General features: G+C 36.5%; 1 protein-coding gene across 1 annotated transcript; it reads left to right on the top strand.

Annotated features, from left to right (window-relative positions):
* The first annotated feature begins 332 nt into the window (after positions 1-332).
* Positions 333-5396, top strand: LOC124630128. The gene is made up of 2 exons (XM_047163864.1): positions 333-1478; positions 4994-5396. Exons 1-2 carry the CDS (start codon positions 455-457, stop codon positions 5011-5013), a joined length of 1044 nt encoding a protein of 347 aa, XP_047019820.1. The 5' UTR covers positions 333-454; the 3' UTR covers positions 5014-5396.
* Positions 5397-15703: the final 10307 nt, after the last annotated feature.

The following is a 15703-nucleotide window of genomic DNA, read 5'->3' as shown; positions in this document are numbered from 1 at the left end:
GTACAGCCTCGCTGTATATTCACATAGCTGTATTGGCATACGATACACTTTGTACTTGGGTGGCTTACGCCGCTGTACGGACTGTGACCCTAGTCTAGGGTCTGTTCGTTTCGCCATATTATCTACAAACATACTTTGTATGTGGGTGGCTTACGCCGCTGTACGAACTGTGACTGTACAGTCTGTTCGTGTCGCCATATCATTTACTAACATACTGTGTATGTGGGTGGCTTACGCCGCTGTACGAACTGTGACTGTAAAGTCTGTTCGTGTCGCCATATTATTTACTAACATACTGTGTATGTGGGTGGCCTATGCCACTGTACGAACTGTGACCGTAAGGTCTGTTCGTGGTCTACCTAATTTATTGTTTTAAACTGTATACTGTGTGGATTATTATTTTGTGTAATTAAACATTGTTATTTTGTATTAAAGTCTTATCTATCCCAATAAAATGGGGACTCCAAACCCTGATGGTGTACCGCTCGGCTCTCCTGATCCTACATCAGAAGTGGGATTAGGTGAAGCCCGGGAATCGGAAGGGGTTGGTGATCCATGGCGAGCAATGTTAGAACTTCAGGGCCGTAATATGGCTCAGCTAATTGATGCAATGAAGACTCCCACCACACCGTCTAATGCAATTCGCTTGCCCGATTTTGATCCCGATTCACCCGATTCCAATGCTCGATCTTGGAGTACAACTGTTGATGTTTGCCTATCTGAAAAACCCCTTCAGGGCGGTCCACTTATTATTGCCCTTAGTAAAGCCTTGAAAGGCAGTGCTTCCGTATGGCTTTCCCAAGTATCGTATGCCGGCATGACCTGGCCAGACTTTAAAAGTATCTTTCTTTCCCGTTACGATGTGTCAGAAACTATCGCTGCTACTCTCATTAACCTTCATAACAGTCAACCAAAAGAAGGTGAATCTTTAGCCTCATATGCCAGTAGACACGTCACTTCGCTGACGTCAAAATGGAATAGCCTGAGTGTCGAACAAATTGCCGTATCCACTATTCTGGCCCATGTTTCTAAATTTGATGTTCGTGCTCATCGGTTAGCTTTTACTACCGAAATACCTACCAGGCATAAACTTCAACAGGAACTAAGTGTCTTGTCACATCTTAAGAGGAAACCTCAGTTCTCCACTGACCATGTCTCTTCTGAACCTAAAAGGTTTAAGCCAAGTACAATAGTTTGTCACTACTGTGGCATAGCAGGGCATAGAGCTATCAACTGTCGGAAGAAGGCCGACAAAACCAAACATCCTGGACCAGCTAAGTCGTCGCTCGCAAAGAATGTTGTCTGCTACCGCTGTGGCGAGGCGGGTCACGTCGCGCCACGCTGCCCAAAGACAACCGGAAAGCGGCCGGGAGGTTCAAGCGAAGGCGCCGGGAGTCGGGCTTCAAGCGGTCATTCATCCACGAAGCGAGTTGAAGCCTGCGAAGTACGACCTAGCACTGGTGTTCTACGTCACTCTGGTGAGACGTATTCATTTTGTTATGACTCTGGGGCTGAATGTTCTCTTATTGCTGAAACTTTTGCTAAACAATTCTCTGGCCAGCGTATTTGTTGTGTTGTCAATATAATGGGAATAGGAAATTCTAGTACATTATGTACCGAACAAATTCTGAGTGAAATAGAAATAGACGGTTACAATTTAAAGATACTCTTTCATGTAATTCCGGATGCCTATATAAGTCATAATATCATGATAGGTCGTGAGATATTAAAATTGGGTTTTGCCGTTAACATGACCGAAAATAGTCTTACCATCACAAAGGTTAAGAATGTTGATCAATGCTCTATTCCTGAGACTCCAAATTTTAATGAGATTGACACTGACATTCCACCTGAATATAAGAGTCAGTTGATTGAACTCCTTCAAAAATACTCTCATGCCTTTGTAGAAGGTTTACCACGTACTCGAGTCACGACAGGTGAACTTAAATTACGTCTTATTGATCCACATAAGACGGTTAATCGCAGACCATATAGACTTACCCCTGACCAAAGACAATTAGTTCGTTCTAAAATTAAGGATTTAATAGATGCTAAAATAGTGAGACCTAGTTGTTCTCCATTTGCAAGTCCTATTTTGTTAATAAAAAAACGTGATGGATCTGATCGAATGTGTGTAGACTATCGTGAGCTCAATAGTAATACTGTGCCAGATAGGTTTCCGCTACCGCTTATAGCTGACCAAATTGCAAGATTATGCGGTGCTAACTTCTACACCTGCCTTGATTGTAGTTCAGGGTTTCATCAGATACCTGTTCATCCGGATAGTATTGAAGCTACTGCTTTTGTAACACCCGATGGTCAATTTGAATATTTGGCCATGCCATTTGGTTTACGAAATGCTCCTAGCGTTTTCCAACGTGCAGTAACTAATGCGTTAGGTCCTTTAGTCCATTCATATGTCATCATTTACATTGATGACGTCATGGTGCCCAGTAAAGACCCCAGCGAAGGCTTACATCGGTTACAAGAAGTCCTTGAATCGTTGTCTAGTGCAGGATTTTCGTTAAACCTCAGTAAATGTTCTTTCTTAAAGCGTAGAGTAGAATATCTTGGATACGAAATCACTTCTGGGGAACTTCGCCCAAACCCTCGTAAAATAGTAGCATTACGTAACTTAAAATCTCCCAAAACAATTCACCAGTTGAGGCAGTTCATTGGACTTGCATCGTATTTCAGGAAATTCATTAGTAACTTTTCGAAAATTATGAAGCCTTTGTTCTTCTTAACTACCGGTAAACAGACTTTTAAGTGGACAGATGAACACGAAAAAATTAGGCAGAAAGTAATTGCAATTCTTGCTAATGAGCCAGTTTTGATGATTTACAACCCTGAATATCCTATTGAATTACATACTGACGCTAGTGCAGATGGTTATGGTGCCATTCTGTTTCAAAAAGTCGATAACAAGTTGCGCGTTGTGGAGTATTATAGTAAGAGAACAACTGCAACTGAAAGTAAATATCATTCCTATGAATTAGAAACTTTGGCCGTAGTTAATGCAGTAAAACATTTTCATCATTACTTGCAAGGACATAAATTCACTGTTGTAACAGATTGTAATTCCCTCAAAGCGTCACGCAGTAAGGTTGATTTATCTCCTCGAGTACATAGGTGGTGGGCTTTTCTACAGGCTTATGATTTTGATATTATCTATAGGGAAGGTAGATATATGAACCACGTAGACTGTCTTTCAAGAAATCCACTTCCACAAATAATTGACAAAGTGGAGCAAAAACGTGTTGATATTACAACTCTGTCTGATAATTGGCTTTTAGCTGAACAACAGCGCGATCCTGAGATCATGGCAATCGTTTCTAAACTCAAAAATAATTCTCTAACCCCTGATCTTGCCCAAAGCTATGAATTGCGATCGGGAACTTTATATCGTAAGATTCAACGCAATGGGCAAACTCGTTGTTTACCTATAGTTCCGAGAGCTTTTAGATGGTCTGTTATAAATCACATTCATGAATCAATCATGCATTTAGGTTGGGACAAAACACTTGAAAAGGTTTATGAGCATTATTGGTTTGATAACTTGTCCAGATATGTTAGAAAATTCGTAGATAACTGTATTACATGCAAAATTTCAAAATCGAACTCGGGTAAAATTCAAGCTGAGTTACACCCTATTCCTAAAGTTAGTATACCTTGGCACACAGTGCATATAGATGTAACAGGAAAACTTAGTGGAAAGAGTGATCTCAAGGAATACATCATTGTTTTAATTGATTCTTTTACAAAATTTGTCTTACTATACCATACAACTCAGATTGACGCATCCAATTGCATTAAAGCTCTTAAATCTAGTACCTCTTTATTTGGAGCACCTTCTAGGGTTATTGCTGACCAAGGTCGATGTTTTGCTAGCAAAAGCTTTAAAGATTTCTGTGATTCCCATAATATTGCTTTACATTTAGTAGCTACCGGTTCTTGTAGAGCTAATGGTCAGGTAGAACGTATAATGAGAACATTAAAAGGTATGCTTACTGCCGTTGAGACCAGCGATCGATCATGGCAAGATGCCATTGAAGACGTTCAATTGTCTCTTAATTGCACTATGAATCGTGTTACAAAATCTAGTCCCTTGGAATTAATGATTGGTCGAGTTGCTAGACCGCTAGGTTTATTAATCACAAACAGTGAAGAGATAGAAGTTAATCTATCTCATGTGAGAGAACAAGCAGCCCTGGGTATAACTAAAAATGCTGAATATGATAAAGACAGATTTGATAAAACTAAAGCTAAATTGAAAAGGTTTGAAGTTGGAGACTTTGTACTTATTGCTAATGAGGAACGGAATCAAACTAAATTAGATCCTAAGTTTAAAGGTCCTTATAAGATTTTAGAATTGTTAGATGGTGATCGATATTTGTTAAAATCTTTGAGTTCCAATAGAACTTACAAATATGCCCACGATCGTGTGCGAAAAATGCCTGAATGTCCAGTTATTATTAATGACGATATTGAAGATGATTCTTCTGGTACTGACATACAATAGCCGAGTTTGCAAGATGTCTATGTTGACTCTTGTTTTGGTTGTCTATGTTGACGCCTGGTTGGATGTCTATGTTGACTCCTGTGTTTTGGTTGTCTATGTTGACGCCTGGTTGGATGTCTATGTTGACTCCTGTGTTTTGGTTGTCTATGTTGACGCCTGGTTGGATGTCTATGTTGACTCCTGGATTTGGATATCGAACTTGACGCATGCGGGCTGTCTATGTTGACGCCTGTGCGTGTTGTCTATTTGATTCCAAATTACTTGTCGAATGTGTGATTTCGGCTGGGGGACTATGTCCCTACTTTTGTTGAGCTTTTGTATGGTCAGTAACAGAATAGATATTACGAATGATAATGAATCAATCACTTTTGACTTTTATGACTAATTCAGGATTTTTCTTAATTTACCCCGTACGCCTTTGTTTGTCAGAAAGGCCGAACGATATACTCCTAGAACTTTGTATTGTTACAGAATCACACGAGGTCGTGTAGAATGTCAGTTCTGGCCGTGTCGGAGATAGATCAATTACCACTGTGGATATCCGAACAAAAATGTGACAGATAGATGTCAATGTCAATCACCATTGTCTGTATCCAAACAAAAAAAAACAACAATGTATACCATAGATCCATAGATAAGACCATAGATTTAAAATGGGTTCGCGCCCTGTTTCGTGAACAATAGTAATATCCAAATGAATGTTTTGATTCTTTTATTACCGATTATTATTAAGTTATCTTGCCAATTTCTTGTCTAATAAATCTAAACTAGATTTATAAAGTACTCTGTAAACATGTGAATTGAATTTTTGACTAGGTACTTATTATAATAACAGGACCTAAATGGATTTTGTCAATATCAACAATAACATGTTATTTTGATTATTTTAACGTTTAAATGCGATTGTCTAATTACAATAAGCATTCTTGGATAATTTAACAACTTTGCAAAGTAAAAGTCTTGTAAGAATCTAGTTAGATTAAGCTAAATCTTAATAATGTTGTATCAAGTAAACGCTTGGCGCGCTTTCGCGCGCTTTGGACAGAGTTGTTGCGGAGAGGGGTCATTGTTCGAACGTCCTATAAAAGGCCATGCATTTGATGACGAAATCAGTCTATCTTCGGATTAGACTCATTATAGAGCTCCTGCTCCCGACAGAACTGTCGGTTTCCTTGGTACAGCCTCGCTGTATATTCACATAGCTGTATTGGCATACGATACACTTTGTACTTGGGTGGCTTACGCCGCTGTACGGACTGTGACCCTAGTCTAGGGTCTGTTCGTTTCGCCATATTATCTACAAACATACTTTGTATGTGGGTGGCTTACGCCGCTGTACGAACTGTGACTGTACAGTCTGTTCGTGTCGCCATATCATTTACTAACATACTGTGTATGTGGGTGGCTTACGCCGCTGTACGAACTGTGACTGTAAAGTCTGTTCGTGTCGCCATATTATTTACTAACATACTGTGTATGTGGGTGGCCTATGCCACTGTACGAACTGTGACCGTAAGGTCTGTTCGTGGTCTACCTAATTTATTGTTTTAAACTGTATACTGTGTGGATTATTATTTTGTGTAATTAAACATTGTTATTTTGTATTAAAGTCTTATCTATCCCAATAAAATGGGGACTCCAAACCCTGATGGTGTACCGCTCGGCTCTCCTGATCCTACATATTTATCGAAAAATCCGCCGTTTGCTCTCAACTCAGATTGGATGCTGATATTGTTGAATGCAGCTGTGATTCTTGTGGCCCAAAATATTGACTGTGCCATTTTATTTGCCAGCATTTGTATTTGTATTGATCATTTGTTTATTTTAAATACTTTTTGGTAGAATTCCTGAAATATGAAGAAGACAATGGTTAAGTATAATTTCTTTGTAATGCAACTTTTTTAAAATTGACGGTCTTTTATTGAGTTTAAAGAATCGAAAGATTGATGATTGGTTTAGCCATAAAGTTCACCAATTCACCTTTTATCGTTGAATGTTCGAAGCCTGGCAAGTAATTTGTATTATGAGATTAATGAAAAAGTGATAACTATTGTAAAATGTATAGAAAATAAAAGCAATTTTCCTCCTAAAATGCCCCTTTAAATTAAAACGAACAGCAACCTTAATCAAACAAACCCCCATAAACCATTTGTTATGAAAATTTTAATAAAACACGCCTTGCAGTTTTACGAGTGCACTGCAACAAAACAGGACCATTAGCCTAGAAATAATTTCAGCAAAGCTACAATAATGCCTGGATAATGAAAGATTGTGGGCAGCCGACGCCGTGAAAATCTCTTACTACGAATAATATCTTAGTATTTCCTGGAAACGAGGAACTATGGTTTACATTATAGCGCTTATTTGGTTGTTTTAAGACTGCTTTTTTGGGGTAAAAGTTAGTTTAAGTTAAGCTTAATAAGACTTTTAATGGAAGGTAGTGCACAGTGTATTCCTTAACTATAGAAAAACTAATATTGCTGAAGGATTATAATTCATTATGGGCACAAAGCCAGTTTTTTTTTTATTTGTTTATTTTATAATACGTAAGTTTATATTAGAGATCATTGAAACATTTTTTGAACAAACAGTGTGAGTTAAAAAAATAACACATAACAGTCCAACCGAAAAAAACACCACTTTTAAATCCCAAACGCCACATTACAGAAACAAGGGAAAACTCAAAACAAAAGGCAATTTATCTTCAAAACGCACCCCTTTCGAGTTCAAGTTCAGGGATATTCATAATCTTAATAACCAAAGGTTTCACAGCATACAATGGCGCTTACACAAAACATAGCTTCAAAACACACGAACACAGAACTTACCCACACATTTGCAACGTGCTTCTACAGATAGCACATCAACCTACCTCAAGCTGTGAAAATTCTTAATAGATTTTCATCTTTATCACTACAGTGGAAGGTTAATATTCGATTGGTAAAATTTGACAGACTGGGTTAGAGTGATCTGCTGGCGTCTATACATATATAGACAGGGAATCCACACATTGACAGAGTACTTGCACATGTTTAAACCGTGTGCAGACACGTCTTATTTCAGTCAGATGGTTGAGTACGTGAAACGAAGCTTGTATAGCCGATTTATTTTTATGTATGTCTGTCTGTCTTCCTATCTGTACCTTCTGCAATGCAGACTTGATTTTCTTGAATTTCATTGATTGCTTTTGTTGAACAGTGTAAATAGTACAATTTATTACGCATTCTATAGTTGACAGTCATCATAAAAGATACTTGATTTTTCATTTACTTAATTGTTAGTTCTGTTAGACCTTTAGGTCCTTGAATAAGCTCAGGATTAATAATATTAGTAATTTGGTGCTCCATTCCAATTATTCCTAACAATATTCATCCAATATAATGTCATATGATTCCTCTAATAACTTACCCAGAATTGCCAATCAGATGTTTGCAGCACACACACATATACACACAGACAAACACATTAAATACACTAAGATTGATAGAATTGGACTGACGTGGAGTAATCTAGGATTATTGCTTTCAACTGCTTAGCCTTCGCACACTGGCGATTAAACAGTCCGCCGATAGTGGGCCGATCATCATCTTCCGAGGCTTTTCCCAACTATGTTGGGGTCGGCTTCCTGTCTAACCGGATGCAGCTGAGTGTTTTACAAGGAGCAACTGCTTAACTAACCTCCTCAACCCAGTTACCCGGGCAACCTAATACCTCAAGTTGGACTGGTGTCAGACTTAGCCGGCAGTGGGCCCGATGATAAGATTTTTTTTTTTTAAACAATCGTGAATTTAATCAAAGTTTTAGTCATTCTAATAGCGGCCAAACACCTGATCGTTGTTATATACTTACTAAAGGACATTGTTCCGGCTCCATACATGTTCTGCCTAAGAACCGTTCGAATGGAAAGTGACTTCTATAAACTCTTAAAATTATATGGAATCCTATGAAATAAGTTTTCACGAACGGACACTTCAGGAAACTAAAATAATTACGAAAAAAGTTAATATTTTGAGGTTATAAATAAAAAATAACCAAGCTTGCGTGAAATATCAGAGTAGTATTATCAAACTACACTATACAAAAAATCAACAATACTATGTACAGCTCTATATGTTCTCTTCTAGATCTAGGAAAAGACTACTCTACTAGATACTAGGAAAAGAGATAGTAAATAGTCAAGTTTAAGATAATTCTTTGACAATGATCATTTTATAAAGTTGCATTTTCTGTCTGTCCCTTTGAATGCTTTAGATCTTTAAAACTACGCAATGGATTTGGGTGCGATTTTTTTTAATAGATAGAGTAGGTCAAGAGGAAGGTTTACACCAAGGTTTTACATTGCCACCGTGCGAAGACGGGGCGTGTGACTAGTTTTCATAAATGCTTAGAATTTTTATGAAAAACAACTACCTAAACGCTTTTGCTTTCAACGTTACGTTTCTTAATATATAGTGAATCCACTTTGGATTTGTGATAAAACGCATAAGTTTCCAAAATGGAAGAGTTCCATTCACCACAATTCATAAAATATCGATATTATTACGATGGAGAATTATTTATTTAAATGATTGTTACTACTTTTATATTAGACAGTTACCTAGCTATCTACATGCCATAAGGCGGGAATCGAACCCGCGGTCTATTACCAAGAAGGCACAGACCATACTAAAAATGTCATTACCACACAAAATAATTTAACAGTTAAAGTAAGGTTTACCAATAACAATGAAAGAGGTTTTCGAGGATGTGCAATAAAAACAATATTTATATTCAATTAAAGGTTTTTAATCATCAATATTTCTCAATAATATATCTAAGAACTGAGCTTTGGTATCTCGCCCAGCTTAAATACCAGATAATAGTCATTATGTGGGCACAACAGCCCACTGTTCTACGCCCAACGATACAATTGCAACAGTATGCCTGATGGTAGGAGCTTCTTACAAAGTACACAATTGCGTCCAACAGTGCATTGCATCTTATTATGCTCGACTGCTTCAGACCAACACGTCGTACATATAAGGTCATGAGCTTCAACCTGTAATAATAAATACAAAAAATCATTAGTAAATATCAAGTAACTTGCAATTGTGGCAATTGATTTGAAAACCGAGAAATTGTGTGCTTATGAAAACATAAGTAGGTAGTAACATTCTTATCAAAATTAGAAAAACACTTTCGTAGACCACTTACCATACGGGGAACAGTCCATTGTTGTATGCAACGAAGTATATCTTCGTTTTCTAATACCAAAGAACCTCCAGCAGATCCACAATTTATACAATATACTATATTCTGCATCCATTGTTGTAATTATAATATAACTAAATTCGATCACAGACAGAGCAATATCCGAAAATGCTAGTAAAATCCAGTTCTTTACACAAAGCCGAGTCTACCAAGTACGCAATCTAATCGGGGTCCGTAATCAAGCCAAAGTTGTTAGAATAAAACCATGAAACGCATAGAAAATCACAAAAGAAACGATAGTCGCAAAGCAATCAAACCAATCAAACTGACTTCTAGCAAACGTAGCAAACTGACTGAAGTACACCAGTGTTGCCAATTACGAAAACTATAATCCTACTCGAATGCCAAGCTAGAAATTCGCGATTCGCTCAAAACCATCTTAAAACATTATACAGAATACTAGCTTTTTTCTAGCTAGTCAGTTTAGGTATTTAAATGAATAAAGTGTTACCAACTAATTTTAATAACCGACTTCGGAAAGTAGGTTCTCAATTCGATCCGTATTTACCGAAATCCCGAAAACTTCCGAAACTGGCAGCACTGGCTGACGGAAACATTTTATAAGGCATCAATAATTGTGACCCTACTTTTTATTTGGAATTTATTTATTTGAAGTGTCCGTGGAATACTAAAATATGTTTCAAACAATATAAAAATAAATAAAAATTATAGTATAATTTATATTCACATCGGTTCTTAGGCCAAAATTGAACAATGTCCTTTATCTTCGCACTGATTTATGAGCCCAAACAAACTATCGGCCGACTAAAATTTGCAGTGTGCGTACGCGCTTTTAGAAGCAAACACAGTGAGACTAGTGCTTGGCTATAGTAATCCGTGAACAGTACTAAATTGATAGGAATTAATAACTGAGTTAAATGTGGTTTAATTTTAGTAGGACATAAGGTTTGTATTGAATAAGGGAGATTATTGGATTCATTGAAGACTTGCTAAGTGAAACGGTTAACAGTAAGTAAATTGTTACTTAAAACTGTTCATAGAATTTAGTAAAACAACATTCTACATATTCCATCAGGTCACTTCAGATTCGAAAGTTTTATATAAGCCGTATTAAATATTTATGCAAATTAGGTTCGATTCGTTTGTTTGCTTTATGTATCATTTATCTACTAAGTTAACTATGGAAAGCTTAATTACAGAAATAGAATAGAATTGCATTAGATACCATTTCATAAAATGTTAAAACCACACAACTCGTATTAGACATTTCCAACAACTGCATGCTGAAAACGCTAGCTTCAGTGAAATTCACTAGAGATAAATGTGCCTAATTAACTGTAAACGGTTAACATTGATGACTTAATATCATTAAACACTAATGTGGCTTCATAGAAACCGTTCAATGTATAGCTAACAAGCTGGAACGCACGCTTATTTCATACATTACCGCTATTGTTTGTTTGTGGTTAAATTGACAAATCGGATAACATCGTATTCAGTGAACTGACGAGGGGACGGCGGGTCGTCATTTGCGGGGAATTATTTTATTCGACAACAAATTCGTAATTTAATGGCTTCGGATTACGTGGGGTTCTGCGAAGTCAGGTATATTTGGGTCAATGGGAAAATGGGGCGCAACTTTTGTGTGGGTAAAATTGTTTATGGATCCGAAAGAAATGCAAGTAAAAATATTGTGTGAAAAAATTGAACAAAAGTATGCGAAAACCTACATATTTTGAGATGAAAATAAGTATTCGTTTTAATTACAATATCGTTTTCATCGGCTCACCCTTTTTCCAATTTTGTCCAGGTCGGCGCAGCATATTTTCTTCTTCCATACTCTTCTATGTATCTGCCGTCATCTCACAAGTATAATTATAATAAACAATCTCCTAAATTTTCTATCTTTTCTGAAAACTACATACTCCATTAATTTATTATGTAATTTAAATTAAGCACAACAGACTGTCAAACTATAACCCACTGTGTCCCCCCTACATAAAGTTCAGAATACCTTCTAAGCTTCAGCTGCATTAACGAGACGAGGCATCAGTCTTAATCAGCTCACGATCTGCACCCACTTGACTGGATGCTGCAGATACAACACAATAGAGGTTATTCTTAACCCAATCGATACCTGCATTTGCATGCAGTGTAAACTTGGTTCAGTTAAGTTATTTTAGGTTGAGCTGTAAAATATTTAGCGTCTTGTGTAGTAGTAGGTAGGTAAAATGGATTAATGGCAAAATATACCTAATGAAGAAAAGCTTTGTTGCTTTGAAATAAATATATCTAACGAGCCTTTGTATATCTTACTTAATACAGGATTCTGAATTAGAAGGATATCTAAAGACAAAAGAATTTGTAACTTCTGAAAGAACCGTGAAAATTACAATCCCTTTAAAAACACTGAATCATACTTTTTACTTACCACACCAAACTTTCACTTTGAGCCTGAATTTTTAGGCACAAAGCCCAAAGCCTACATACGCGTAAAAAATTAAAACCTTCACGCCAAACACGCCTTCCGTCTCACATAAAAGGCACAAAAAGCATAAAAATGGAGAGCGGAAAGACGATAATGAGTAAAACCGAAATAAAAATAAATAAAGCAAGCGTGAGAGTAAAATAATAAGCTCATCCTGTCTGCTCCCAAAAATTCTCTTTAACACCATAAAGTGAAAAGATAATGTCGGCTTTGTTCACTTTTTGCTGGAAACTAAAACATTGCAAATAGAGTTTATTTGGGGCTTACATTAGTATTTTTGTACACGAAAATTCGTTAAAAATTATAGTAGTTGAATATAACGTAAAGTGTAATATGTACAACGGCGGATCCAGGGGGTAGGTCACAAGGTCATGACCCCCCCCTGGGCCAGGTCCAGGACCTAGGTGGACCACTAATTGAAGTAGTTAAACACGATGTTTTATGTTTTTATTCCATTAGGTATACATTTATTATTTAGTATTATAAGATAATTTTTATTCCGAGATAATACCTAGGTAGATAGATAGATAGAGAGTAGTTTTGCTGAAAAATTCGTGCTCGCAGCGCTCGCTCACTATTCTCTATTTACTCTTTATCCGTACCCAAAAGGAGGAAACAGGACCATGTTATAAAGAATCCGCTGTCCGGGTTGTCTACATGCTGTAGAACTCTCATGAACCCTTACCTATAGTAAGACAATAGAAATTTTCACAGAAAATGTTTTACTATTGCCGCAATAAAAAAATACAAATTACGCGCCCTTTTCTACGTACACAATACTTTTCAAAAGTTTACTTGTTATATAACAAGAAAGTGCTTTCATGTACTTTAAGTCCTCGAACTGAATAAAAATTTTCGCGCTCGCTTCGCTCGCGCTTTTTTGAATTTCGCAACAGTAATTATGTCCCAGAAATCGCGTTCGCTCAGCTCGGGCCATTTTCTACATAAAAATATTTTTTTACCTTAGTCCTTGACCTGGATACAAATTTTCGCGCTCGCTTCGCTTGTGCTTTTTTGTTTGTCACATGTGTCTAGTATTAATGCAAGAAATTGCGCTCACTCTGCTCGGGCCATTTTCTACATGAAGACACTTTTCGTAACTTTCGTAAAAATTTCGCGCTCGCTGCGCTCGCGCTTTTTATATTTGTTATACTGTGTCTCCTTTTTTATTATAACAAGTGTACGCTATTATATAATATTATTTATATAAAACCAAATGTCGTCAACTTTAGCTCTATAATTAATATTTAGAAATCAATAATTAATATTTTTTGTGACTTGATCACGACTGTGTGACCCCCCCCTGGCGCCGAAGCTGGATCCGCCCTTGAATATGTAGTGGATATAACTCTGAAAATATGGCGTGATTCTATCATAAATTATTTCTACAGTATCCATATGTTATATCAGCATAGTTATAAGTATTATCCATAGAAAGCTTTCTGGTGAGTTTGTTTCGCCACGTCTTCCCATTAAAATCACATAAGAAGTGGTGAAAGGTGGGCGTTTTTCCAAAAAGTCCTAATTTGTCAGCACACACACATACGTATGTCGATTGTTGAACACACTATTTTAAGAAGGAAGGGAATACTTATGTTAACTATCATTAGGTTAACTATACAGGCATGCAACAGAATTTCGTAAAACCACCGGAATCTAGCTCATTATAAAACATAGCTGAACAAAAAACGGTAAACGTTATATGAAATAATGCATGAAATCATTTGCAAGCCAACGCTTAAATATAATATGAATGAAGGTAATAAATTGTATTGTAGCAGAAGTGTTAAAAACATACGATTTTCGCGCCAATAGTGCGTGCATACAAATTAAACTGAATGCAACAATTATGCCACAATTATGAAAAGTCTACGAAAAAATCATTGTTGTTTAAAGTATAAGAAAATGCAGGTTTTCTCTATAATATTCAAATTCTAAAGAGCTACTAGCACTAACTTTTTTACAAAAATATCTGTCTACTTATTAATCGGCAACCAATCTTTCCTAGGTATCGGTTTGCCCTGGTAACAGGTCAGATAAATAGCCGCTCATACGTATAACTGTGGTAATTGACCATCCAGTAAGACTGAAACCACACCACACCAACTATGTGGAGTTGGAAAATAGCTAGCCAGATGATTATGTAATGCCTGGATGAAAAGTCTTGACAGTGTCTTTGTTCAAGCAATTTTCATTCCCATATCATATTAATGATAAGCGGTTTACCTTGAATAATGTAAACGTAATGGGCAGGTAGAGATACCTACTGTCGAATCTATTGGTTAGTCTGATTTGTGTTTATTTAATGCTGAGGAAACATTAAACAGAATTATATTTTGCCAATTTTGGGTTTATTAGTCGGGGAAGTGGGACTCATTAACAGCTTATACAGCTTATCGGTATAGTTTAGTAGGTAAATAGGTACAACCAATGTATGGAAAATTGCTACATTAGGAAACCATTATATGAATTACATTATGTCAGTACCGTATGTATTTTAGAGCCCAAATACAGACCTTCCTATATTTATGACGCCATCTCCCGTCCTATAGCTCCTAATATATCCCTCACTAGTGGCCAGGCCTCATTAACGATCCGTCGGACCTGACACTCGCACACCACTTTTAAATTAAAACGATATTCCAAAAGTCGATCTCACCAAAATTAAATACAAGACCTTTTTTGCAAATTAATTTCTTTTCATCTAAGGGTCACAATTCTTGTTAAAATAAAACCGTGGGAGAGGGTCCTTGGATTAACAATAAAGATTAGGCCGCATAAATGAAATTTAAACAAAAGGTGTCGTTTGACGGTCTCCCACGCCGCAGATAAAAAATATGAATAAATTGCCCAGTTAATAGTGTTGCAAGGATCACATCGAGAGCCCTTTTGTTAGGGCTGCTAATTACTGAAGCGAGTAAATACTAGGCTGAAATATGACTGTCTAGTGTCTAGTAAGATAAATGGTCAAAATTACTGAACACTAAGTTGTAATTAAATTAATTTATGTACTCTCTAAAACGTTTTCATAATTTTTCGTTATCTCAGCTTTTTTTGCAATCTAGACACAAATACATTAAACTAGCAACCTTGCCTTATTAGATACAGATTTTAGCTGAGCTCATAACTACTTAAGTTTGTTATTTTATTATCAAAAACATCTGTGGTTAATTGAAAAATCCAATTATAAAAAATAAACTTTTATTAATCCAGCGAACAATTTTATATCAACCCATTCAAATTAAAATTTCTGAATAACTAAAAAGTGAACAAAGTTAAAGGCTTTCGTTCAATCGAATAATTTATTTAAGTATTCCAATATGGCGAACGTTATCATACCTTCTGGAGGGTTCTAAGGCAGCTTGCAAACTTTAATTTCGAACAAAGCGCATAAAACAATCAACAAACGGCGCATCAGGATCGTTTGTAAGCCGTTTTATTATAATGTACGGCTGAAACAGAATGGAAATAATCAGAAGTTT

This window comes from Helicoverpa zea, chromosome 4 (genome assembly GCF_022581195.2).
Source record: "Helicoverpa zea isolate HzStark_Cry1AcR chromosome 4, ilHelZeax1.1, whole genome shotgun sequence".
NCBI lineage: Eukaryota > Metazoa > Arthropoda > Insecta > Lepidoptera > Noctuidae > Helicoverpa > Helicoverpa zea.
Note: the sequence above shows the minus strand (reverse complement) of the source record. Positions and strands in the feature narration are given on the sequence as shown.